The 26,400-nt window shown below is 44.6% G+C and overlaps 1 protein-coding gene across 1 annotated transcript in view; it reads right to left on the reverse strand.

Annotated features, from left to right (window-relative positions):
* The window catches only part of MAP3K8 (mitogen-activated protein kinase kinase kinase 8), a 28,441-nt gene extending 21,993 nt beyond the window's left edge, over nucleotides 1-6,448 (reverse strand). The window contains exons 1-3 of the mRNA XM_030798584.1: nucleotides 6,195-6,448; nucleotides 3,155-3,385; nucleotides 1,287-1,645 (exon numbers count right to left, since the gene is read on the reverse strand). Coding sequence (XP_030654444.1) covers nucleotides 1,287-1,622 — 336 coding nt within the window. The 5' untranslated portion in view covers nucleotides 1,623-1,645; nucleotides 3,155-3,385; nucleotides 6,195-6,448. The remainder of the gene's footprint in view (nucleotides 1-1,286; nucleotides 1,646-3,154; nucleotides 3,386-6,194) is intronic.
* Nucleotides 6,449-26,400: the final 19,952 nt, after the last annotated feature.

The following is a 26,400-nucleotide window of genomic DNA, read 5'->3' on the forward strand; positions in this document are numbered from 1 at the left end:
CAGTCACACAACAATGCAAAATATTATCTTGCTCCACGGTGAGCTATGGTTGAATATGACCGGCTTCTGACAAAACAGTTCACTACATACCTGACCTAAATTACTCTGTTGTTTTTAATTAAATGAATGTGGTCTGCAAAAACACAAAATAATTAAGTACTTTGTCTGAACTCCGCACTCATTCAGCACCGACTTTCCCCCAACATTAGCCATGTTGCCACTTAGATACACCAAAAGAAAGGGCGTCACTTTCATCAATAAGCATGTTTTGCAAGTTACCACCTACTCCTTTGCAAATTATTCTTTTTAAAAATATTAGGTTACCTTTAGCCAGCACCTATGTTCACCTCTGACATACTAAAAGCCTGACAGAATCCCAGGCACACCTAAACACATCACCTGATCTACTATTATGGCAACAAAATGTTGCCACAATATTTTGCATGACTTGCATACTTGCGATGATTAAGCAAATATATCACTTGCCATTCATACTTTGCCAATTAAAGACAGTGAATCTGTGGATAGCTATTTACTGCCTACATACTACATTTTTACAAGAAATGAATTAATAACATTTCAAGATGTGACAAGGAACAAATAATTTAGCCTTCAAGATTAATTAGTGACAAAGTGTTTATTGCCCTCTCAGACGAAGGAGTCTCATTTAGCCTTTCTTTTCTGCGTAACTGATGAATAAACTTTTTAGTGAATTGCCAAATTAAAATACATTCTTTGTTGTTGTTGTTGTTGTTAAGACAGAGTCTCAGTCACACAGGCTGGAGTGCAGTGGTGTGATCTCGGCTCACCACAACCTCCATCTCCCAGGTTCAAGGGATTCTCCTGCCTCAGCCTCCCAGGTAGCTGGAATTACAGGCGCCCGCCACCATGCCAGGCTAATTTTGTATTTTTAGTAGAGACGGGGTTTCACCATGTTGGCCAGACTGGTCTCTAATTCCTGACCTCAAGTGATCCACCCACCTCGGCCTCTCAAAGTGCAGGGATTACAGGCGTGAGCCACTGCACCCGGCCAAAATACATTCTTCTTAATTACCTACTTGTAGAACTACTACTAAAATATGATCAAGATTCTTTAAATAGAACTTTTAATGAAGAATTTTTTTTTTTCATCTTTAACATGGAGGTACTTCTTACTGACGATTACATTTTTTTTAAATCATACCTGCCAGCCCGTCTAAACCAAATTCAAACGCCACACTGCGTTAAATGAAGCTGCAGTAGGAAAGCTGAGCACATAGCACCCAACTGATCGGAAAGAAACATACCATGTTTAATAAAATTCCAGATTCTTGTGGTCGCTGTCCATAAAAATGCTTTGCAGTGTTGGATATATGGTTTGCAAAAGCAAGCAAATCCTCCACGGTTCCATATCTGACTGATGACAACCATGGTACCTCTTGGCCACTAAGCAGCAGAGACTTAGAACGCTCATCGTTTTGATTGCTGTCTTGACACATGGTCATTAGACTGGGTTCGTAAACTGCTGGCTCTTCACTTGCATAAAGATTTTCCATAATGTCTATTACATCAGACATATTTAAATGTTTAATTAATAAATCAATCTCTTCTTTATTGTCACTTCCAGTGCTCATGTACTCCATTACTGTTGTTCTTTCTGGAGAGTCTAGGAAAGAAAACACAAATACTTAGTTTACGATATTTGTATTTGCATTCAAGACCAATGGGAAACTGACATACAAGGATTGGCAACAGGATTTTATATGCTTTTATTCAGAAAATGAGGGTTCTGTGTCAACTGTGTGTGTGAATTCAAGTTGACAGTGCAGAGTTGAAAGGGACCTAAGATAACCTTTAGTCCAGCTCACTTTGCAAAGGAGAAACCTGAGATCCAGAGAGCTTACTCTTACTCATGGAGTCAGTGGTATCAGCTACAGGCACTGAAAACAAACTTTCACTAAACATACACACGAATCAAGAGCAGCTCAGGAATCTTTGAAGACCTCAGGCTACCTGCTCTTTAGGGCTTCCAACCTTACACAACCAAGCTATTCCCCCAAAGTGGCACCCTCCCTGCAAGAATCGCTATGGCTTTTTTATGCCTCCGGTGACTTTAAAGAAAAATAACCTCTTCACTAAATGCAGGAGCTAACTTGGCAAATAAAACTCAGGCCCTGAAAGCCAGAAGCTGGAAAAATGGATTTCAATCTACACAAATTTGATGGCAATCGGTCAAGTTTCAGGAACGATTCTTATGCAAATGAGTTAAACAGCTAATTGGAAGGGTGACAGGAAACCTTGTTCTCCCAGGGACGAGTATGAGAAAGATGATGATACATTTAACCTATGATTCAGCTGTCCTCCCTTAGGACCAGAATTCTTTAATAGTGCAAAGCAAACATCTTGAGGGTCCCAGAAGATTAGTATCTAAATAAATGGCCTTCTAGAAGCTGTGAGTAGTAGAAAGAAACCAGGAAAGTCAAATCTATCATAAGCAAGGCCAAGTGACTATATTAACCAAAATTACATTTCAGCTCTTATATACAAATCAGCTGCCCCACTTGCAGATCTGTAGATGAGAAAAAGTAAAGCAAGGGTAAAAAACTGACGTTGTTACTCAGGATTTTAGAACAACTCTGTTCTGAAGGAGAAAAGACAAAAGGCTCTAAGAGATCTAAGAGAATTTCAAGGCACATTGGTCTACTTAAATCATCGATTGCACTCCCAAAAGCACAGCCTCTTTCTGAAAGGTATTTCAAGTTCTGAGAAGCACAAGCCTTTAATACACAGGACACTCAGGGCTAAGGCCACGCACCTCTGATCAACCTGTAGCTTCATTTCAAAGCTCCAGGAAATGCTCCACTGCAGAGCCACCTGCACGCATGACCCAGCCATCTGCCTCTCAGTGAATTTTATTTGACAAAAGAACCATGCAATTTAGTGTCATCATTCACTTACTTGATGGTCATTTTCTGACGTATGAATTGTGTCTGAGGAAAGCGGTCTAGCATCCTGCAATCCAGCATTCCTCTGGTCTCAGACTGCTTGGAGTCAAATCTCATTGCCTCCCCCCCCACACTCCCATTTACTGCTTGCATGACATTGAGCAAGTATCTTAACCTCTCTCGACCTCAATTTTCCCCATCTATAAAATGGAAGTAATAACAGCACCTACCTCATGAGGTGGTCGTGAGGATTAAAACAGTTCAAGCTCACAAAGTGCTCAGTGCAGTGTCAGGGGCATGGTAAATAAGCTGTGTCATTTTTAGCTGCTTTATATGCATGAGTGAGAAAAGTACTGAGTCAGACTCCTGGCTTTGCAGATACTGCGTTAGCTTCCTTTCTTATCTGCAAACGAGATGTGGCTACCTATTCCCCTGGCTTCTTCGTGGTAAGAAGATTGTATCTAAAACAAGACATAAAGAGAGAGAAAAAAAGGCAGAAACCTATTAAATGCTTTCATGGCTGTTATCACCACAGTGAAATATAGAGTGAGGGGGCAGCTTCCCCTCCCGAGATCTTGTACATCTTCGAGGGAGATTGTGGTTCAGGTTCTTGGAGTCTACTGAGTTAGGAAAGGAACTTCTTAGATTAATGGAGGAACATTTGACTTCGGTTTTACTGAGCCGTTTAGTTGCAGTTTCTGCTTGTCGAATTTACTGGAAACACAGAAGTTAAAACAAAAACAGCCTAATTTGGGGCCTCAGGGGTTGAAAGGATCCAAGTCTCCTGGACTTATTTATCAAATAGATGACTTGACAGAAAAAAGAAAAGTTCTCAGTACTAACACGATCCAAGAAAGAAAGAGGAAAAACGTCCACACAGTTCAAATTCACTCTGCTGATCCAGGAAGACAAATTTTAGAGGGGTTTTTTTTTTAAATTAGTACTAGTAGTATTCTTTATTATTTTATTTTTTTAATTGGGAGGTTTTCCTGTGAGGACTGGAGATTCTAAAAGACAAATCCTAAAAGAGCTGTAACACAAGATTTTGGTTTTTAAATCCTGCAGAAAGTCTCAGGCATTTATATGTAAAACCCAAGAGCTTAAACACACACAACCACACCCCTAAACTGTGAGTTGCCTGGACAGGGGAGAGGGAGGGAAGCAGGACCCGGGAGGTGGAGGAGTGTCTGACGCTGAGACTTTTCTCAGTGCCTGCATTAATTCCTTAGCAACGCAGGGCCCCTGTCACGCAAATCTATGTTCCCCAGAAACCCTGCTGACCAGTTCGCCTGCTAACTGCTCCTGCAAAAAGCCTCAGCACTTTCCAGCCTTAATTAAGCAACACAATATGCTAATGGTTTCTGAGTTATTCATGATCTGTACCCATCTAGAGAAAGTTCAGATTGTGAAGGTATTCTAGTTTGGCAATAAAGACGTTTAGTATAAGATGATTTTTCCCTTGACACAGTTTACAATAAAAGTCCTCATAAAATTCCTGCTTCCTAACCAAACAGAAAATTATGCCAGCTTTTGGAATTGGAGAGATGTGCAAATACAGTCAAAATTAGTTACACTGAATTATTTCAGAAATCAGCAATAAAATCACGAGGAAATTCTGTTCCTAAACATTAACATAATACTCTTGGCTGCCTCCATGTACATAAACAAAATGTGAGTGTTTCCTGGCAAGTGTGAATGAAAATGGCCAACGTAACAGCATATGCTTCTGCCTAACAAAGAATGACTATTTCTTGTGTTATTTCCCATTTAAAATTTTTTTTAGGCCGGGCGCAGTGGCTCATGCCTGTAATCTCAGCACTTTGGGAGGCCAAGGAGGGTGCATCACCTGAGGTCAGGAGTTCAAGACCAGCCTGGCCAACATGGTGAAACCCTGTCTCTACAAAAATTAGCCGGGCGTGGCGGCGGGCGCCTGTAATCCCAGCTACTCGGGAGGCTGAGGCAAGAGAATCGCTTGAACCCGGGAGGTGGAGGTTGCAGTGAGCCGAGATCGCGCCATTGCACTCCAGCCTGGGCGACAAGAGTGAAACTCCGTCTCAAAAAAATAAAAATAAAAAAATTATATACACATATATACATATGTGTGTGTATATATATATATCCTGCCAAGGTAGTACATTCTCCCTCAGGGCACATTTCTGATTATGTTTTTGCTCTCAAAAAGCCCCGGAATTATGCGTTTCAGGCGTATGGAAGGAAGGACCGCCACTCTACTTCAAAACCTCTACATGCCTCAACGTTCCCATTTGCTTTACACGACAAAGTCCTCATGGGCCGTCTGCCAGACGTCCTGCACACAAACCTCAATCCGTCGGAGAGAGCTGGGGGCGTCAGCTGGAAGTGGATTACACGCTCCTTGGCACAAACGACTCAGGCCACAGGTATGTAAAGCAACTGCAAGAGCCTTTCTGTCCCTGTTTTTTTTTATCACGAGCAGCCTTTTATCTTGTCTTCCCAAAAGTGAAATAGACAAGCATCGCAACGTTTCACTCTTCAAGGCAGGCGGTGGCCTTCCCCTGTTAACTGTGGAGCCAATCCCTGGGCGTCCTTCCCACAGCTAGAAAAATTTCAGAGTTCTGATCATGCACTATCGCTCGAAAACAACTTCCGTGAAAATAACTTTTTTTTTCTCCTAGTATTCTTTCTTAGACCAAAAGCCCAGCCTTCGTGTTCTACTGTGACCCCTTTAGTCACCGGATAGAGTCCAGGTTACAAACTTGAATTTAGTTCCAGCCATTCACAAGTCTCCGGGCTCCGCCAACCCACACTCCCACTCCTTTCCTCCTGGTTCTCTAAGTCAAGGGAGCCTAAAAGGCTTATAAATTATCAAAGCACCAAGCATTTGGGAGGATCGGGTCCTCCAGCCTCCGAGCTGCACTCACCGGGTCTCGGGCAGGGAGAGTGCGGCCGTCCAGGCGGCGTCGGCGGCGGGAGGCGCAGTGACAGCGGGTCCCCGCTTCCCCGCGCACTGCCCAGACCAGCACTGCCCTGGCGCTGCGGATACGGGAAGGAGGAGGAAGGGGGAGGAGTCGCGAGTATGCACCCCGTGAGACCCTTGCGCAAGGTGCTTTCCAGCTTTGCCTGGTGTAGCCGGCGACCCGCGAGCGCAGCTGTGGGCACGCCCCCACCTCTTCCCACGCCAGAGTTTTCCCCTCTGCTGGGGGCACCCTCCATTTCTGCATGGGAATCCCCGGGGCACCCAGGCGGGACGCGACCCAAAAGACACGCCGGAGACCCCCAACCGTGGGTTACCTGCGGCCTTGGCGCTCCCACGCCGGCCGAGCGCTCCAGCCGCGGCTCCCCGAAGGTTCCGTGCGATGCTGGCTGCAGGCCTGTGGGAGCCGGGCACGCCGGGCCACTGGGATCCGGCGGCGGCAGCGGCAGAAGCAGGAGCCAGGGCGTCGGACCCCAGAGCGTGGCGCGCCGTCCAGAGCGGAGCGGACGAGTGAGTCCCGCGTCGCCCGCACAGCCAGACCGCCCTGCTCTGCCCCTGACTCACGGCGTCTGAGCCTGCCCAGGGGCGGCGCAGCGGACGCCAGCCACCGCCTCCCCGACTTTTCCATTTCCCCTTTCTCTCCGTAAACAGAAAGAGACTGCCCGGTTGCAGGGGAAGCCAGAGCCTCCGCGCTGGGAAATTCCGCGTCTCCCCCCGCACCCCGCCGCCCCTCATTTGCCCTCTGGGCGCCCGGGCGGAGCTGGAGGCGGGACTAGAGAGGAGCAGAGCGGCGCTCGGGGAGGGGCGCGGGACGTGAGCTGCCGCCCGAGTCGAGAGCCTGGGACAGGGACGAGTTTTCCCCCGGGCCTGGTGACCCAAGGCGTCTTAGTGGCGGAGTTGCAAGAGGCGGTTGTGCCCTTTCCCGGTCCCCAGGGAAGGTCGTATATCTTAGTGTACTCGCGCCCTACGCGCTTCTCTGGAGTCCCAGGGTCCGGCGGGAGGGCACGCTCCCGGGGGGGCGGCGGGGAGGGCGGTCACCAGACCTTTTTCCGCGCGCCCACGCTCTGGGGACAGAGGCGCCGTGTGCCCTCCCAGCAGTGCTGCGGGAAGCCGGGGAAGCTTCGGGGCTTCTTGGAACCGCGACTGTGGGTCCGATTGCTAGTAGCACGGCCCCGCCTCCCCCAGATTTCGCTTCAAGTTCACACACAAAGAGGACAGTGACCCGTGGTTCGCACGCACACATTCCAGGTTAGAGATTTCCAAGAGGCTGCCGCAGGGTGGGCCCGGAACCTGGGTGTTGGGCGCTCGGCTGGGAGCCTGTGCACTCCGCCAGCAGAACCTGGTTTTCTTCTTTGCTTTATTAAAATTGGTTATTTTGCGGCACGGCCTCATTAGGAAGCGTACTTGTACTGATCGCCCCCTTCCCACCTACCGCTAACCCTCAGTCCTAGCTGCTCATCTGGGGTTTTCCTTCTTGAGTGTCAAGCTTTTACTCCAGGTGTAACCGGAAGAGAGTTCTAAAGAAAAGCGCCACTCTCCCGAAATCCACTCTGCGGGACATTCCCAATACTCCGCCACCCCCTCCCCCTGCATTTCCCACGTATCAAGCACCCACTAGGAGCCAGGCATTCGGCTAGAGCGCGGAGAGCGAGGAACCATGTAAGGTCGACATTCTCTCTCTCTCTCTCTCCCTCTCTCTCTCGTCCACGCCCTGTTCTTCCCAGTGCCCAGGTCCGTGCTCCCTCTGCAGTTTCTACATTGCCTCCGCGCGGTGCCGCACGCCTGTAATCCCAGCGCTTTGGAGGCCGACGTGGGAGGATCACTTGAGGTCAGGAGTTGGAGACCAGCCTTGACAACATAGCTACCCCGTCTCTACAAAAAATCTAAAAATTAGCCAAGCATGGTGGCTCACGCCTGTCATCCTAGCTACTCGGAAGCTGAGGTAGGAGGATCCCTTGAGCCCAGGAGTTCGAGTCCGCCGTGAGCTACGATTGCGCCACGGCACTCCAGCCTGGGCAACAGAGAGAGGCCTTGTCTCAAATTTAAAAAATAAAATAAAACAAAAATTTTTTTGAGACTGAGTTTCGTTCTTGTTGCCCAGGCTGGGGTGCAATGGAGCGATCTGGGCTCACCACAACCTCCGCCTCCCTGGTTCAAGCGATTCTCCTGCCTCAGCCTCCAGAGTAACTGAGATTACAGGCATGCGCCACCACGCCCGGCTAATTTTGTATTTTTAGTAGAGATGGGGTTTCTCCATGTTGGTCAGGCTGGTCTCAAACTCCCGACCTCAGGTGATTCGCCCGCCTCGGCCTCCCAAAGTGCTGGGATTACAGGCGTGAGCCACCGCGGCCGACCAAAAATAAAATTTTTTAAAAAACATTTGCCTTGGACCTTCTCTAGAGCCCTCCACATTTCTGCTATGGAAAATGAATTACAATTCCAACCCGAGGATGTATTGAGAGAATTGCTGGAGGAGATAGGTTAGCTGAGGTGACAAGCCAGGAGCTTTTTGCAGGACCTTAACTCGCAGACAAGCCCAGGTAGCAAATCCAACGTCAAGGGCCGATTGACTGACTGGGCACTGTCATCCCTCAAGTTATTTTAAATATGAGAGCGATTTAATTTATATTCATTCACCTCATGAAGCAGGGCGTTTGCCATTCCCTTCCAAATATCCAGGCAATCCCTTGCACCTAGAGGAGAACCCCTTCCTGAAGCCTCCGCCTTTCTGATCTTGGAGGGAGGGAAGGCAGCTTCCACCAACCCGGCTGCACTGACTCGGCAGAAGCAGCCTGGGCAGGGGTTGGGGAGGAGAAGCCCCGCTGGCTTGCGCGCCGGATGGGTTGAATTTGGCATTGGCTCAAGCGGGTTATCCCAGTCTCAGCTGAAGCCGAAGTTATCAGTACACTTTTGGCCTTTTCGCTGGAAACCAGGTTAGCACAGGTTGTTACCTCTGATTGTAACGTGAGAAACAGAGACGTCTCTTTCTCTACTGCCGTGTTTAGACAACAAAGGATGATCTTTACACGAGTTTTAAAAATAGAACCATGGAACCACTCCCCTCCCCACCCGCCTTGAGTGAGCTCATTAAAACCACACCTAATCTTCTGGGAACTGCATTATTAGCCTTACTTCCTACATAGAAGTCTCCCAAATATAGCTGCATTTTAGGGAGCTGGTGAAATGGCTGGTCTAGCAGGGTTCTCTCTTGCTTCTGACTTAAGCCAGAGCAGATTCATCTGTTGGGGTAAATTAGAAGGTTTTACTTGAAAACATTTGTAAAGTGTTTAACAAGTGTTTAACAAGGAGGCCAAAAGGGAGAGAGCAACTGAAAAGAAAGAAAAAGTTTGTGGACTCCCTGTATGTATGTATGTATGTATGTATGTATGTATGTATGTATGTATTTGAGACAGGTTCTGGATCTGTCGCCCTGGCTGGAGTGCAGTGGGGCAATCTCACCTCACCACAACCTTCAGCTCCCTGGCTCAAGTGATGCTCCTACCTCAGCCTCCCAGATAGCTGGAACTACAGGCGCATGCCACCACACCCGGCTAATTTTTGTATTTTGGGTAGGGTTAGAGACGGGGTTTTGCCATGTTCCCCATGTTTAAAAGTGAGTTTTAAACCTACCAATGAGAAGTCCCTTGAGCCACAGTGCACACAACCATAGGGGGTTATTCTAGAAGTGATCCTAAAGCACATTACGCAGCACATTACAGCTCTCTAGAAGCTGTTTGAAGCAAGCGAAATGCATTTGCAAATGAGGTTGTAACCCATTGCAGTTTACGTGAAGAGGCTTGCTCCAACTCACAGGTTAGGACATTAATGGGTTTGTAATTTGTAGTTTGGAAATCTAAATTATTTTACTCACAGAAACAAAATTATTAACAATGGGTAGGTAACCCTGTTGTTGGCCCATTAACCGATGTAACCACAATTGTGATCTAGACTAATTAATATGATATGGGGCATTGTTTCTCAGTTTTTTATATTCATAAAATATGGAATTTTGAGACTAAAATAACTGCAATAAATTGGGAGCATAGCTATAGGTCACTTGGTGAAAATATGTTGTTTTTCGTAAAAAAAAAAAACAATAAAATACAAAGTATTGAATGTAGATAATTTGAATAAAGCTTTAAATGAGATATTTTTAAAGTTAAGAGGAACTTGAGCCTGATTTCATGATCATAACTTTTTCTTTATGGTTTCGTGTTGAAACAGCTATACAGATTAAGATGTTTCAACAACAACTTCTTTATACTTTTGATAATAACTTTCAGGTGAGAAGCTGTACAGACACGTAGGTAATAAATTTACAACTATTACTATTGTCTTAAATTGTAACCAATTTGAAATTGGATTTTAAGAATCCAGTATCTTTTTTTTTTCATTGATATGTGTAAGTTTCTTATGATAATGTGAGTGGATTTCAGATATAATTGAAGTTTTTCTGGCCGGGCGTGGTGGCTCATGCCTATAATCCCAACACTTTGGGAGGCAAGGCAGGTGGGAACACCTGAGGTCGGGAGTTCGAGACCAGCCTGGCTGACCAACATGGTGAAACCCCGTCACTACTAAAAATACAAAAATTAGCTGGGTGTGGTGGCTCATGCCTGTACTCCCAGCTACTTGGGAGGCTGAGGCAGGAGACTCACTTGAACCTGGGAGGCAGAGGTTGCAGTGAGCTGAGATCACGCCATTGCACTTCAGCCTCAGTGACAAGAGCGAAATTCCATTTCAAAAATAAAAAATAAAATTAAAGTTTTTCTGGTTTTTTTTTTCCCTTTCTTTCTTTCTTTCTTTTTTTTTTTTTCAGACACAGTCTCACTCTGTTGCCCAGGCTGGAGTGCAGTGGCACGATCTCAGCTCACTGCAAGATCTGCCTCCTGGGTTCAAGCGATTCTCCTGCCTCAGCCTTCCGAGGAGCTGAGATTACAGGTACATGCCACCATGCCAGGCTAATTTTTGTATTTTTAGTAGAGATGGGTTTTTGCCATGTTGGCCAGGCTGGTCTCAAATTCCTGACCTCAAGTGATCCACCCACGTCAGCCTCCCAAAGTGTTGAGATTACAGGTGTGAGCCACCACACCTGGCAAATTTTTTCATATCAAGAGTTTCAAGCGGGACGTGGTGGCTCACGCCTGTAATCCCAGCACTTTTGGAGGCGAGGGGAGGATTTCTTGAGCCCAGGAGTTCAGGACCAGGTTGGGCAACATGGCAAAATCCTCTCTCTACAAAAAAAAAAAAATTAAAAAAATTAACCGGGTATGGTGGCACACACCTGTAGTCCAAGCTACTCGGAAGGCTGAGGTGAGGCAGAAATTTAAAAATAAATATGCATTCATTCACTGTAAGAAAAGTAACAGGCAAGGCAAAGGTTAAAAAGAAAAGAACAAGTTTTAAGTTTTCCTCTGCCTAGCAAGCTCACTTCAAGGACAGTTATAAAATAATGCTGTCCAGAAAGCCAAGGACGAAGGAATGGGCTCCAGACAACACCCCCCTCCAGAGAAAGGTTGAAGAAAAAAAAAGAAAAAGACAAATTCTTTTACTGTTACTCCTTTCCCTGGTTTCCTAAGCATGATTATGTTTTACAAATCTCTGTATTTAGACAGTTCTTATTTTTCTTTTGACGCAGCTACAAGGTCACTAGCTATGCAAGGCCACAAGTTATGCTAAGTCAACAGTTATACTATAGATTACGTGACCTGTCACTGTATGATTAATTGCTTCTGTTTGGCTTTTGTAGGTTTGCTTATAAAAACCCCACTCAGTCTTTGTTCAATGCTCAGCTTTTTGGATGCGAATTCACTGAGCTGGTGCGTACCTAAAATAAACAATCCTCCTGTTCTCCATATCGGTTTCTCTGGTTCTCAGTTTCCTGCAACAGAGGAGGGGGGATTGCTTGAGCCCAGGATGTTGAGGCTGCAGTGAGCTATGATCATGTCACTGTGCTGCAGCCTAAGTGACAGAGTGAGACCCTGTCTCAAAAGAAAAAAAAAAAAAAAAAGGAGGGGTGGGATTTTCAAAATGACAAAGTAACATGCAGAAAATGCATGCATCCTTAGAGCAGTTAGCTTGGATACCACTGAAAAGGCACATCGGCCCAAAGAATGAAGTATCCAATGGAGGTAGAGATTTAGGGTTGCCTTTTCCACTGTGGGAACCAACAGCTCCACCCCATGCCCCACCCCAGCCACTGACTGCTCCTTGGACTATGGCCATCTGCTCCAATACCTAAAACATAAACTCCTTCCTCTAGCACAGACTAGGCCCTCTATTTATGACCATGCTGTCATGAGAACCTGTTCAGCCTCACTTAGCATCTTGAGGTGGACAGAGCCATCCATCAGACCTGTGGGGACCACAGGATGCTTTATTAGATTCTGCTGTCCCCCAGCAGCCCTCTAAGACAACCCAGGTGAGATTGGAAAGACATCAGGCCCTGGAGCCACAGGCCCACCTGCCTGCCTTAAGGAATAGAGATGAGTATCTATAATGTATTCATGGTACAGCAATGGGCAAGGCTATGTCCTCAGCTCTTACAACCCTCTTCCCTTCCCATCCACCTTAGGACTGTGGGAGAGGAATGCAGACAAGGTTGAGAGGGACAGTCTTCTCCATCCTCCTCCTTCCTTTTGCCTTCTCCTCCCCTTTGGGAGGTAGCTCACCAGTTTTGCCTTTACTGTGTAAAGTGAAAACAGCAACTGAGCAAGGGAAATGGGGCCCCAGGCAGAGAGGAGGTCCTCCCATGGGGGAAGGGTAGAGAAGTCCCCGGTAACCCTGGGAAGGGAAGGGGAGCTCATAAATTCACTCAGCTGTGGCTGTTGTTTATCTTGAAGGCTGGGTGTAAATTGGGCCTGTATATGAACCAAGACCATCTGTTCTTATGTGCAGAAAACTAAAATGTTGGTCTCTCAAAGGGCCTAAATAGCATTATTCTGTATGCTAGGTGTTAAGAATTTTATTACTTACTTAGTGGCTTCCCTAAATTTGAGGTTCTTGAACTGCAGTGTAAAAGCAGAACTATTGGTCTGTGCTCCTCTATTCCACCTCCCAAATGGAAACTCCTTGTGCAGTGTTTCTTGATCATGGCCTTCCGAAATGACTGCACGGCATAGGACTGCTAGCACCCGGAACTGTGCAAGGCTGTGTCCTCATGTGCATGCAGTAGCTTTCACTTGCCAAACTTTTTTTTTTTTGAGATGGAGTCTTGCTCTGTCATTCAGGCTGGAGTACAGTGTTGTGATCTCAGCTCACTGCAACCTCTGCCCCTGCAAGGTTCAAACGATTATCCTGCCTCAGCCTCTGGAGTAGCTGAGATTACAGGCATGTGCCACCATGCCTGGCTAACTTTTTGTATTTTTAGTAGAGATGGGGTTTCACTAAGTTGGCTAGGTTGGTCTCGAACTCCTGACCTCAAATGATCCGCCTGCCTCAGCCTCCCAAAGTGCTAGGATTACAGGCATGAGCCACAACACCCAGCCTCACTTGCTAAATTTAAAGGGGGAGAAAAGCTCAGCAATCATGCTCCCTCCAACTCCCTATCTCCTTAAACTTCCTAGGGCTAAATGTTATGGTGCAGCCCCAGTTGAGTTGATGGAGATTTCCCACATGCAATCTTAAGTGCCTCCTCTCACTCCTTTACATATTAACCTTAGAGTCCTCTCTCCCCCCAGTACAATGCAGGGCCTGAAAATACTGCACAGCAAAGGCTCTGCCTGTGAAGGGAGGGAACTGCTGTCAACATATTGTTTGGGTGGGGGGAGGAATTGGTTAAAAATATATATATACAATCTGATCCCCATCCTGTACATGTAAGTGTAAATGCATAAAAAAGGAAAAAAAGGGCTGGGCATGGTGGCTCACCCTGTAATCCCACAGTTTGGGAGGCTGAGCTGGGAGAATCACCTGAGCCCAGGAGACCAGCCTGGGTGCCATAGTGAGACCCCATCTCCAAAAAAAATTTGTTTTTTAACTATCTGATCTTTGACAAACCTGACAAAAACAAGAAATGGGGAAAGGATTCCCTATTTAATAAATGGTGCTGGGAAAACTGGCTAGCCATATGTAGAAAGCTGCAACTGGATCCCTTCCTTACACCTTATACAAAAATTAATTCAAGATGGATTAAAGACTTATATGTTAGACCTAAAACCATTAAAATCCTACAAGAAAACCTAGGCAATACCATTCAGGACATAGGCGTGGGCAAGGACTTCATGTCTAAAACACCAAAAGCAATGGCAACAAAAGCCAAAATCGACAAATGGGATCTCATTAAACTAAAGAGCTTCTGCACAGCAAAAGAAACTATCATCAGAATTAACAGGCAACCTACAGAATGGGAGAAAATTTTTGCAACCTACTCATCTGACAAAGGGCTAATATCCAGAATCTATAATGAACTCAAACAAATTTACAAGAAAAAAACAAACAACCCCATCAAAAAGTGGGCAGAGGACATGAACAGACACTTCTCAAAAGAAGACATTTATGCAGCCAGAAAACACATGAAGAAATGCTCATCATCACTGGCCATCAGAGAAATGCAAATCAAAACCACAGTGAGATACCATCTCACACCAGTTAGAATGGCCATCATTAAAAAATCAGGAAACAACAGGTGCTGGAGAGGATGTGGAGAAATAGGAACACTTTTACACTGTTGGTGGGACTGTAAACTAGTTCAACCATTGTGGAAGTCAGTGTGGCGATTCCTCAGGGATCTCGAACTAGAAATACCATTTGACCCAGCCATCCCATTACTGGGTATATACCCAAAGGACTATAAATCATGCTGCTATAAAGACACATGCACACGTATGTTTATTGCGGCACTATTCACAATAGCAAAGAGTTGGAACCAACCCAAATGTCCAACAACGATAGACTGGATTAAGAAAATGTGGCACATATACACCATGGAATACTATGCAGCCATAAAAAATGATGAGTTCGTGTCCTTTGTAGGGACATGGATGAAACTGGAAAACATCATTCTCAGTAAACTATCGCAAGGACAAAAAACAACACCGCATGTTCTCACTCATAGGTGGAATTAACAATGAGAACTCATGGACACAGGAAGGTGAACATCACACTCCGGGGACTGTGTGGGTGGGGGAGGGGGAGGGACAGCATTAGGAGATACACCTAATGCTAAATGACGAGTTAATGGGTGCAGGAAATCAACATGGCACATGGATACATATGTAACAAACCTGCACATTGTGCACATGTACCTAAAACCTAAAGTATAATAAAAAAAAAAAAAAAAAAAAAAAAAAAAAAAAGTACTATGTTTGCAATTTAAAAAAAAAAAAAAAAAAAAAAAAAAAATTGTTTTTTAATTAGCCTATGTGGTGGGGGTGCCTATACTCCCATCTAATCAAGAGGTTGAGGTGAGAGGATCGATTAAGACAAGGAGGTTGAGACTGCAGTGAGCTGTGATCAGGCCATTGCACTCCAGCTTGGGTGACAGAGCAGGACTCTGTCTTAAAAAAAAAAAAAAAAAAAAAAAGAACATGCGTGACCAGGTGCGGTGGCTCATACCTGTAATCCCAGCACATTGGGAGACCGAGGCGGGCAGATCATTTGAGGTCAGGAGTTTGAGACCAGCCTGGCCAACACGGTGAAACCCTGTCTTTACTAAAATTATAAAAATTAGCCAGGTATGGGGGTGTGCACCTGTAATCCCAGCTGCTTGGGAGGCTGAGGCAGGAGAATTGCTTGAACCCAGGAGGCAGAGGTTGCAGTGAGCCAAGATTACACCACTGCATTTCAGTCTGGGCAACAGAATAAGACTCTCTCTCTATATATATACACATAAAAAAAAGAACAAAATAAAACTAGAATATTATACCCTTCAAAAATAATTTATTAGTCTTTTTGAAATGGTGTTTTCCCCATGCAATGGTTTGGGTAACGGATTTAAAAGGATGTGGCATGCTTATCTTCATGTGAGACTTTGTTTTAAGCTGAGCTAAACACATTTTGTTCCTTGGCTTTTCCTTTCTTAGTCCCTTTTTGTGCTGCTATAACAAAATACCTGAGACTAGGTAATTTATAAAGAGGAGAATATATAAAGAACAGTTCTAGAGGCAGGGAAGTACAAGATCAGGGCACTGGCAGGTTGGGCATATTTGGTTGTCTGGTGATGGCTGCTCTCCCCTTCCATGATGGTGCCTTGTTGCATGATGAATGTCAAAGGGCAATGGAGCCACTGCTCCCTGAAGCTTCTTTTATAAGGGCTTTAATCCCATTCCCAAAGGAAAAGCCCTCATGGCTTAATCACGTCTTAAAGGTCCCACCTCTTAATCCTGTTGTCAGAAGCTTTTGAACCAGAGCGACTCCATCTTGAATACAGCTGGGTAAAATAATGCTGAGACCTACTGGGCTGCATTCACAGGTTAGGCATTCTAAGTTCCAGGATGAGATAGGAGGTCAGCACAACATACAGGTCACAAAGACCTTGCTGATAAAATAGGTTGCAATAAAGAAGCCCGCCAAAATCCACCAAAACCAAGATGGTGACAAAAGTGACCTCTAGTCTTCCTCACCGATCATTATATGCAAATTACAATGCATTCACATGTTAAGAGACCCTCCCACCAGCACCGTGACAATTTACAGATGCCATGGCAATGGCAGGAAGTTACCCTATATGGTCTAAGCGGAGGAACCCTCAGTTATGGAATTGCCCACCCCTTTCCCAGAAAACTCATGAATAATCCACCCCTTGTTTACCATATAATCAAGAAATAACTATAAGTATCCTCAGTAGAGCCCCTGCCCTGCCTATGGAATAGCCATTCTTTATTCCTTTACTTTTTTGTTTTTTTGAGACAGAGTGTCATCCTCCAGGCTGGGGTGCAGTGATGCGATCTTGATTCACTGCAACCTCTGCCTCCCAGGTTCAAGTGATTCTCCTGCCTCAGCCTCCAGAGTAGCTGGGATTACAGGCATGCATCACCATGCCAGCCTAATTTTTGTATTTTTAGTAGAGACAGGTTTCACCATGATGGCCAGGCTGGTCTTGAACTCCTGACCTCAGATGGTCCATCCACCTCGACCTCCCAAAGTGCTGGGACTACAGACATGAGCCACCATGCCCGGCCCCTTTACTTTCTTAATAAACTTGCTTTCGCTTTACTCTCTGAACTTGCCCCGAATTCTTTCTTGCATGAGATCCAACAACCCTCTTTTGGGGTCTGGACTGGGACCTCTTTTCAGCAACACTATCACATTGGCAACACCTGAATCTTGCAGGGGACATATCCAAACCATAGCAGTTATGCTGCAGTGCTAAAAGCAATTGCCAGCAAATTCAGTTTCTTTAGTGTGGTGAGGGGAGATTGCTTGCCTTTTTAAATTAAATCTATGGAGTAATGCCCATCAGAACTTTTTTCCTTTTTAAAACAATATTTTAAATTTTTATTTATTTATTTTTATGACAGGGGTCTCACTATATTGGCTAGGCTGGTCTGGAATGCCCAGCCTCTGGCAATCCTCCTGGTTGGCCTCCCAAAATGGTGAGATTTCAGGCATGAGCCACCCCACACCCAGCCCAGAAGGATTTTTTCCTTAATACTTAGATGCTTTGATTGATCAGTTTTGTAATAACGAAGCATCATCATACACTCTGACTGTATTAGAAATAATATTAAGTCTGGACATGGTGGCTCATGCCTGTAATCCCAGCACTTTGGGAGGCTCAGGTGGGCGGATCCCCTGAGGTCAGGAGTTTGAGACCAGCCTGGCTAACATGGTGAAACCTCGTCTCTACTAAAAACACAAAAATCAGCCGGGTGTGGTGGCAGGCGCCTGTAATCCCAGCTACTCAAGAGGCTGAGGCAAGAGAATCGCTTGAATCCAGGAGGCAGAGGTCATAGTGAGCCGAGATTGCATCATTGCACTTCAGCCTGGGCAACAAGAGCGAGACTCCAACTGATAAATAAATAAATAAATTTTTTTGGAAAACCATTAATAACAACTGCATTTTGAGCACATACTATGTTCCAGGGACTCTGCTAAGCCCTGTAGATGGATTATCTCCTTTGACTGTCACAACAATCCTGAGGTGGGTCCTATTCTCTCCATTTACGCGTGGGATTTGCATGAGTTTAAAGAGGTTAAGTGTCCAGGGAAACCCGAATCTAATCCATGTCTGGCTGACTCCAAACTCAAATAAACAATTTCCTGCATCTACAGGCAGGGGCTCTGCCTCCTGCAGCAAAGGCAACTCTGTGTGCAGCTGGTGTTTGTTGGTGCTCACTGGGGGAAAACAGGGTTGCCATGGGCCGGTTGTGAAATGCCTCAGCCTGCTCTCCCGGCCCAGCTTCTTTCCTATGCGGGCTGAAGACGTGAATGAGTTTCAGGCATTTCGCAGGTCTAATGTTTTCATCTTTGATCTCTAACTCAGGGAGGGGCTGTCAAGGAATTTCAGCTATTTCCTGGGAGTAGGGATGTGAGGGAGGGCTGAGCTCAGGACACCTTCGAAATAGAACACTAGTTTTGCTCACCCTTAAAGTAGTCCTGCCTTAATTTCTCCAGGTTTGCAGGAACACAAAGAGATGTGCTGCCTCCTGTCACCCAGAGATGCTGAGGAAGTTCTGGATGGGACAACAGGAGGTGGGAGGAGGTCTTGCTGGGGCTTCAGGCCTGTTTCTACAGTGTTCCCAAGAATGTTTGAGGGAGAGGAAGGCATCTTTCCCATTTGCCCAGCCAGCTCTAGCACAAATCCCAGTCTTCCAGGCCAACACTTTCCCTACAACGACAGTTCCCTGCCCAGAGCCTCCTAAAGGCAGTGGCCTGCTGCAATCCCTTGTTAAGGCCTTAACCAAAGCCAGCATTAAATTTTTCAGGGATCTGTGAGAACGAGTTGTTAAACATAGCCATTATTAAAAATAAACTTTCTGGCTGGGTGCACTTTGGGAGGCCAAGGTGGGTGGATCACTTGAGCTCAGGAGTTTGAGACCAGCCTGGGCAACATGGTGAAAACTCGTCTTCACAAAAAATACAAAAATTAGCCAGGCATGGTGGCTCATGCGTATGGTCCCAGCTACTTGGAAGGCTAAGGTAAGAGGATGGCTTGAGCCCAGGAGGCATAGGTTGCGGTAAGCTGAGATCGAACCACTGCACTCCAGTGTGGGCAACACAGTGAGAACTCGTCTCAGAAATAAATAAAATAAAACTTAAAAATTCCAAGAAAGTAAAGTATATATTAAAGACAAAGATAATACATACAAAAAACTCACCACTTCCTGATAATTGTGTTACATTTGTCCCTTCTCGAGGCTCTCCAGGTTAGGTCTATCATATCTGTGTGGTGGAAACACTGCATAATGATGTACTTCTCTTTCCAACATTGCATTCTGTGGCCTCGCATTGGTAACTTGAAATACGTCGTGGTGGGAGAATTTACATCACAGAAATCAGCAAATACTACACATCAGGGCAGGGCTTTCAGAAAGCTGATTGTTAAATATTTACTAGCACACCACTACCAATGGGCAGAGTTTGTATTTTCTGGTACTTTTGACCTACTTTAGGTTTTCTAATATTTATTTATTTATTTAAGTCAAGGCCTCACTCTGTCACCCAGACTGGAGTGCTGTGGTGATCATAGCTCACTGCAGCCTGAAATTCCTGGGCTTAAGCAATCTACTGTCTTCAGCCTCCCAAGCAGCTATGACTACTGGCACGTACCACCATGCCCTGCTATTTTTTTTTCACAGTTTTTTTAGAGAAGAGGATCTCACTCCATTGCCCAGTCTTGTCTGAAACTCCTGGCCTCAAGCGATCCTCCTGCCTCCCAGTGTGGCCCTTTTTTTTGAGACAGAAAAAAAAAGTGCGATCTCAGTTCACGGCAACCTCCGCCTTCTGGGTTCAAGCAATTCTCCTGCCTTAGCCTCCCAAGTAGCTGGGATTACAGGCGTCTGCCACCACATCAGCTAACTTTTGTATATTTATTTATTTATTTTTATTTTTTATTTATTTATTTTTCTGAGAGGGAGTCTTGCTCTATCACCCAGGCTGGAGTACAGTGGCGCGATCTCGGCTCACTGCAACCTCCGCCTCCTGAGTTCAAGCAATGCTCCTGCCTCAACCTCCCAGAGATGGCCAGGCTGGTCTCAAACTCCTGACCTCATGATCCACCCACCTTGGCCTCCCAAAGTGTTGGGATTACAAGCATAAGCCACCGCGCCTGGTTAATTTTTCTATTTTTAGTAGAGACGGCGTTTCACCATGTTGGCCAGGCTGGTCTCCAATTCCTCACCTCAGGCGATCCATCCGCCTTGGCCTAGAGAAGTGCTGGGATTACAGGTGTGAGCCACCGTGCCCAGCCATCTGGCCCTTTTCTAATGTTTAATAGCACATCTGTCTATCTTACTTCTATCTGTGTAGCAAAAACACAGGCAATAAATGGTGACTGTGGCCTCAATTCATTAGTTGTTACCGTAGCTCCATCCTTATTCCAACAACATAATCAAGGGAAGAGGAGATTATCCATCACCTGTCTTGAGGGGCAGGCTGTCGCCTTAGGATAGTCCCTCATGGGCATGGCCAGCCTGTCACGAGGGGCAGTGAAGGGACGCATTCGCTCAGAATCTTAACTCCATGCTGATGATGGCTTGGTTTTAGGACCAGTGATTCCCATTTGCCTTATAAGTATCACCTAGGAAATTCTCATTCACTAGGGGTAGGCTTGGGCCCCTGAAATCTGAACTTCAGAAAGCAAGAAGGGAATGTTCCTGGGAAATACTAACCAAGTGAAAAGAACACTTTTTAAATTCAAATCTCTGCTTCCCCATTTTCTGTCCATGTGACCTTGGGCAAGTCACTTAAACTCGTAGAGCTTTGGTTTCTTTATTATATAACGGAAAAAAGAAAAGCTATCTTGTTTTCATTTTACTTTTCATAATATCAAAACCTCTTAACCTACAGCTCTAACCATAGGAGAAAAGTGAAATCATGTATTGCATGTATTTATACTGTACTAAAATGTTTTTGAAAAACATACTTTCATTTACTCAGTTAATATCCCTGATGCAGTGACCCTGAAAGTTGCTGTTACAAGGCTTGCTTTGTATTTGAGGGATCTGAAATTTGGAGATTAGTAACTTGTCCAAGATCACTCAGATAATACACATGGCCAAAATTCTAACTCAAATATATTGCCTTCAAAATTATATAGCCATTGGGTTATTATATTCTTGGAGTTCGCAGATGCTAAGATGCCCACTCATTCAAGGGACACTTATGCACATCAGTGGGCTCCAGGGATTGCTATAGGTATTGGAGATACAGACCACATTACTCATGGGCTGCTGTCAACCACCAAGCCACTGGCCAGCCCTCCTCACTTCTGCATGCAGCCCTCAGTTGACACCAGGTTGCCTACCACATCCTTGTTTGCCTGAAACCCACCACCATGAGTGGTTCTAGCTAAGTAAACTGCTGCTCAGTCGGATCCCCCAGTTTTATCCCTCAGATCCAAGATTCACAGAGCATAGTGTGGGTGCAGACACCTCCTGGCAGAAGGAGATACTGGAATATTGAGATGTATCTTCTTGGCTCTAGTTAGTTACATTTGGGGAAACTTCAGATGCTCCCCATCCTGATGCACAGACTACAGCTCTAACTGCTCTCAGAAGAACAGCAAATTAGAGAGCATACGAAGAGTATATACTTTTTAAAAGCTTAAATCTGATTTCAAAACAATTCCTGTTTACTAAAGACTTGCTAGAAAATAGGGATAATGAAATTTACCCACCAATCCCAACACTCAGATCAACAATAATTGCTGTCAACATTTTAGTGAACATCATTGTGATTTTGTAAAGCACAGATATTAAGATTTTGTAACCTTTATCTCTGGCACCTGCTTCTAAAATCAGCTTTGCAAGTGAGAAGAAAAGAATAACCACTACATTGTTTTAAAGATAATTCTGCTCCTTTATCCATTCGTTCAACAAATATTTGAGTGTGTATTATATGCCAGTCACAGTTTTAGGTACTAGGGAGCAGCAGTGCACAAAACTAAATGGCCTTCGTGGAGTCTAGAGTTTAGTCAGGGAGAGAGAGAGAGACACTGGACAAATAAATAAATACACATAAGTGCACAATTTATGACACGTTTCAAGGGGAAATGAACAAGGTGAAGGAAGTGAATGGGATGGGGAGAGATACTTTGGGACTAGAACATACTTAGGTCAGGGAGAATATTTCTGAGACTGTGACGCTCACATAAACATAATGCTCTAGATTGTAACAACCTGGTATAAGTCAGAAGTCACTGTGGATGAATAAACATTTGTCACTTAAGTCCATGTTTCAATTTTGTTATTCATTGATATGGATAGATCTTGCCACTGCATTCTAGCCTGGGCAACAGAGCAAGACTCGGTCTCAAAAAAATAGAAAAGAAAAGAATATTACAAAGAAATGTTGCTTTACATAGTTCCTATAAATACACCATAATCAAATACAATCAATTACACAGTATTTGAACCTGTTTTAGTCCAAATATAATCAATTACATAGTATTTGAACCTGTTTTAGTCCCTGGTGGAAAGTCTGAGGTAAAAGAAAAAAACATGGGCTTTAGTGTTATATAACATCCAGATGCCAATTTTTTTCTTTTTTGGCCTGATACTAGCTGTTGATTTAGAAAAGCTATTTAATCCCTTTGAGCTTTACTTTCCTTGATTATAGGAAAAAAAAAAAAGGCATAAATAGAGTGAAAAAAATTAACCTCCTTGATGCCAGAGAAATAGAGTAGCGCTTGGTGGTGGATGGGTTTTTCTTTCGACTCAGTAGGGCTCTGTTAGTAACAGAAACCCCGCATGGAGGTTTCTCCAGTGGGTAACCGACTCAGCAGGTTGAAGCCTTATCACTGTGGCTTTTCAAGATATGGAAACTTCCGGTTTCCTTTTGTGCCTCTTTTACTTCACTTACTTTATTGCATCACAAGCTATGTGGTAGTGGTTTCATTTTTACCATATGAACTGGATTATCCCGCTGCAAATCTCCCTTGAGTTCTTGGAAAAATATCTAACATTGATAAGAAACAGGAAAATTTTAAGAAAATACCCAACTAAGGAACTATTGAATGTTTGACATAGTTTGCAGAGGCTTTAGGAGATCTTAACAGATTCTTTTTTTTTTTCTTTTGTTTTGATTCAGAGTCTCCCTCTGTCATTCAGGCTGGAGTGTAGTGGCACAATCTCGAGTCACTGCAACCTCCAGCTCCAGGGTTCAAGCGATTCTCCTGCTTCAGCCTCCTGAGTAGCTGTAATTACAGGTGTGCGCCACCACAGCCTGGCTAATTCTTGTATTTTTAGTAGAGACAGGGTTTTACCATTTTGGTCAGATCTCAAACTCCTGAGCTCAGGTGATCTGCCAGCCTTGGCCTCCCAAAGTGCTGGGATTACAGGCCTGAGTCACCTCCCCTAGCAAGTTGTTTTTTTTCTTTCTTTCTTTCTTTCTTTCTTTCTTTCTTTCTTTCTTTCTTTCTTTCTTTCTTTCTTTCTTTTTCTTTCTTTCTTTCTTTCTTTCTTTCTTTCTTCTTTCTCTTTCTTTTCTTCTCTTTCCTTCTTTCTTTCTTTCTTTCTCTCTCTTTCTTTCCTTCCCTTCCTTCCTTCCTTCCTTTTTTTTTTTTTTTTGAGACTGAGTTTAGCTCTGTCACCCAGGTTGGAGTGCAGTGGTGTGATCTTGGCTCACTGCAACCTGCGCCTCCTGGGTTCAAGCGATTCCCTGCCTCAGCCTCCTGAGTAGCTGGGATTACAGGTGCCTGCCACCATGCCCCGCTAATTTTTTTTTTTTTTTTTTAGTAGAGACGGGGTTTCACCATGTTGGACAGGTTGGTCTTGGACTCCTGACCTCTGGTGATCCACCTGCCTCAGCCTCCCAAAGTGCTGGGATTACAGGTGTGAGCCACCGTGCCCAGCTAACAGTTTCTTTAGAAAGGTCAGTTTAAAGGCCTGTTTTTGTGTCTCAAGGAACTACATGGAGTGTTCGTTTTTTAATACACTGGTACAAAGAAGAGCAAGCCTAGTGTTTAATGTCCTCAGCCTTTAGCTATGCGGTTGCCCAGGTGGGCTTTTCCTAACCCAGCTGGATTGCCATAGACCAACGAGAAGTGGCTTGACCTAGGAAGAAAACATGGGTTCTATCCCCAGGAGTGGAGTCAGAGTATTTCCCAGATGCTGGTTCCCATCCAACTAGAGGCTGTTTCCTCTGCCTTGCAACCACTGGCAGGTACAGGCACTTCTGCCCACAAGACAGTCTGGCAGCAGTAGCATTTCCTAAGGGAGCCAGTGACAGATGGCTCTGACGGGGTACAACAGCCTGCAGAGGAAAGAAACACGGGACAGCAATCTCTCTTCGCTCATGTCTCTTCCAAGGACACTTCCTTTCTTCCTTTCTTATTTTGAAGAAAAGAAGACATGAGTTAGTATTAAGTGTGGCAGGAATAGTGGGCCAGGCGCGGTGGCTCACTCCTGTAGTCCCAGCACTTTGAGAGGCCAAGGGGGGAGGATTGCTTGAGCCCAGGAGTTCAAGACCAGCCTGGGCAACATAGGGAGATGCTGTATCTATAAATAAATAAATAAATAAATAAATAAATAAATAAAATTAGCTGTGCACGGTGGCGCCCACCTGTAGTGCCCACCTCAACTACTCTTGAGGCCGAGATGAGGGGATCACTTAAGCCTGGGAGTTCCAGACTGCACTGCACTCCATCCAACCTGGGCAACAGAGTCAGACGCCATCTCAAACAAACAAACAAAATAATAGAAATGAGTAATGCTATACTTGTACGGGTGACTGTGCATCTGAACTCATGGAATTATTGGGGTCTAAGTTCACAGAACTCATTATTAAAGAGGAGATCACAGTTGAAAATCACATGTAATTAAATTAATAAAACTCTCTGAAACCTAAATCAAAAATTAATATGGAAGCAAACATAGATAAAAAGCATTCACTTGGTCTGCATGGAGAAAAGTGCTTAACTCTAGCAATAACTGGATTTGATGAGATGTTTTTCATGTGATAAAACATACTCTTGAGGGCTGTGCACTGTGGCTCATGCCTGTAATTTTAGCACATTGGGAGGCTGAGGCAGAAGGGTCCCTTGAGCCCAGGAGTTCGACACCAGCCTGGGCAACATAGGTAGACCTTGTCTCTATAAAAATAAAATAATAAAATAAAATGAAATGAAATGAAAAAAGAAAACCACATCCTTTTCAGAAAATTAAATACAAAGAGTGGGCATGGTGGATCATGCCTACAGTCCCAGCACTTTGGGAAGCCAAGACTGGAAGATCTCTTGAGCTCTAGAGTTTGATACCAGCCTGGGAAACATGGAGACAATCTGTCTCTACATAAAATACAAAAATTAGCCAGGCATGGAGGCTGACTGGGGAGGACTGCTTGAACCCAGGAGTTCAAAGCTGCAGTGAGCTGTGTTCACACCATTGCACTCCAGCCTGGGTGACAGAGTGAAACTGTTTCAAAAAAAGAAAGAAAGAAAAGTAAATTAAAAAGTAAATCTAGAATTCCATGAATTATTGGCACACATCTAGTGAAGGTCTTCAGTAATTGTTCTCATGCTTTAGCTAAAACCATTTATAAATGCTAAACCTTGTTTTAAAAAAAATACAGATTCCTGAATCCCACTTCTAGATATTCTGATGAAGTAATTCTAAGGGTGCAGCCCAGAAATCTATATTTTAATAAGCTCACCAAATACTTCTGACTCACGAATCAGTTCCCCGGACCAACTTCAGAAACTATAGTCTCCCAAAAACAGAAAGAAAACTTACTCGGGAATATACAAAGCCGAACTGCAAGAACATTAGTGTCAGATTCCAAAATCCAATGTTCACACTTTAAAACATTTGCCTATGGGCACTGGTACATGACTTTCAGTCTCACTGATCCTTCATGGTTTCCATAGCAACAATGACTTAGAAAAAGAAATCACAGAGGAAATAAGAAAATTGTTAATGCTATTTCTTTTTTTTTTTTTTGAGATGGAGTCTCGCTCTGTCGCCCAAGCTGGAGTGCAGTGGCGTGATCTTGGTTCACTGCAACCTCCGCCTCCTGGGTTTAAGTGATTCTCGTGCCTCAGACTCCCAAGTAGCTGGGATTACAGGTGCGCACCGCCACGCCTGGTTAATTTTTGTATTTTCAGTACAGACAGGGTTTTGCCATGTTGGCCAGGCTGGTGCCGAAACTTGCAGGACCCTGTGCAACAGAACTGGCAAGTAAAACCATGTTTCTTAAACTCACTATGCTACAACTGTCATTCAACTCTTTCTCAACGAAGATTTCACAAACCTATCTCCAGCTTCTGGATGGTGAGGGAAAGTGCGATGAAATTTTACAAAAAGTTGTGCCCGTCTCTGAGTCCATCTTCTCCTATCGAAGAGAAGGAAAATGAGGCTAGCACATTACAGCCCTGCCTGACAAAAGTCACAAGATAAGCAAATAATTATTATTTAAAACTAGAGT

Source organism: Nomascus leucogenys, chromosome 18, assembly GCF_006542625.1.
Source record: "Nomascus leucogenys isolate Asia chromosome 18, Asia_NLE_v1, whole genome shotgun sequence".
In the NCBI taxonomy this organism is placed as follows: Eukaryota; Metazoa; Chordata; class Mammalia; order Primates; family Hylobatidae; genus Nomascus; species Nomascus leucogenys.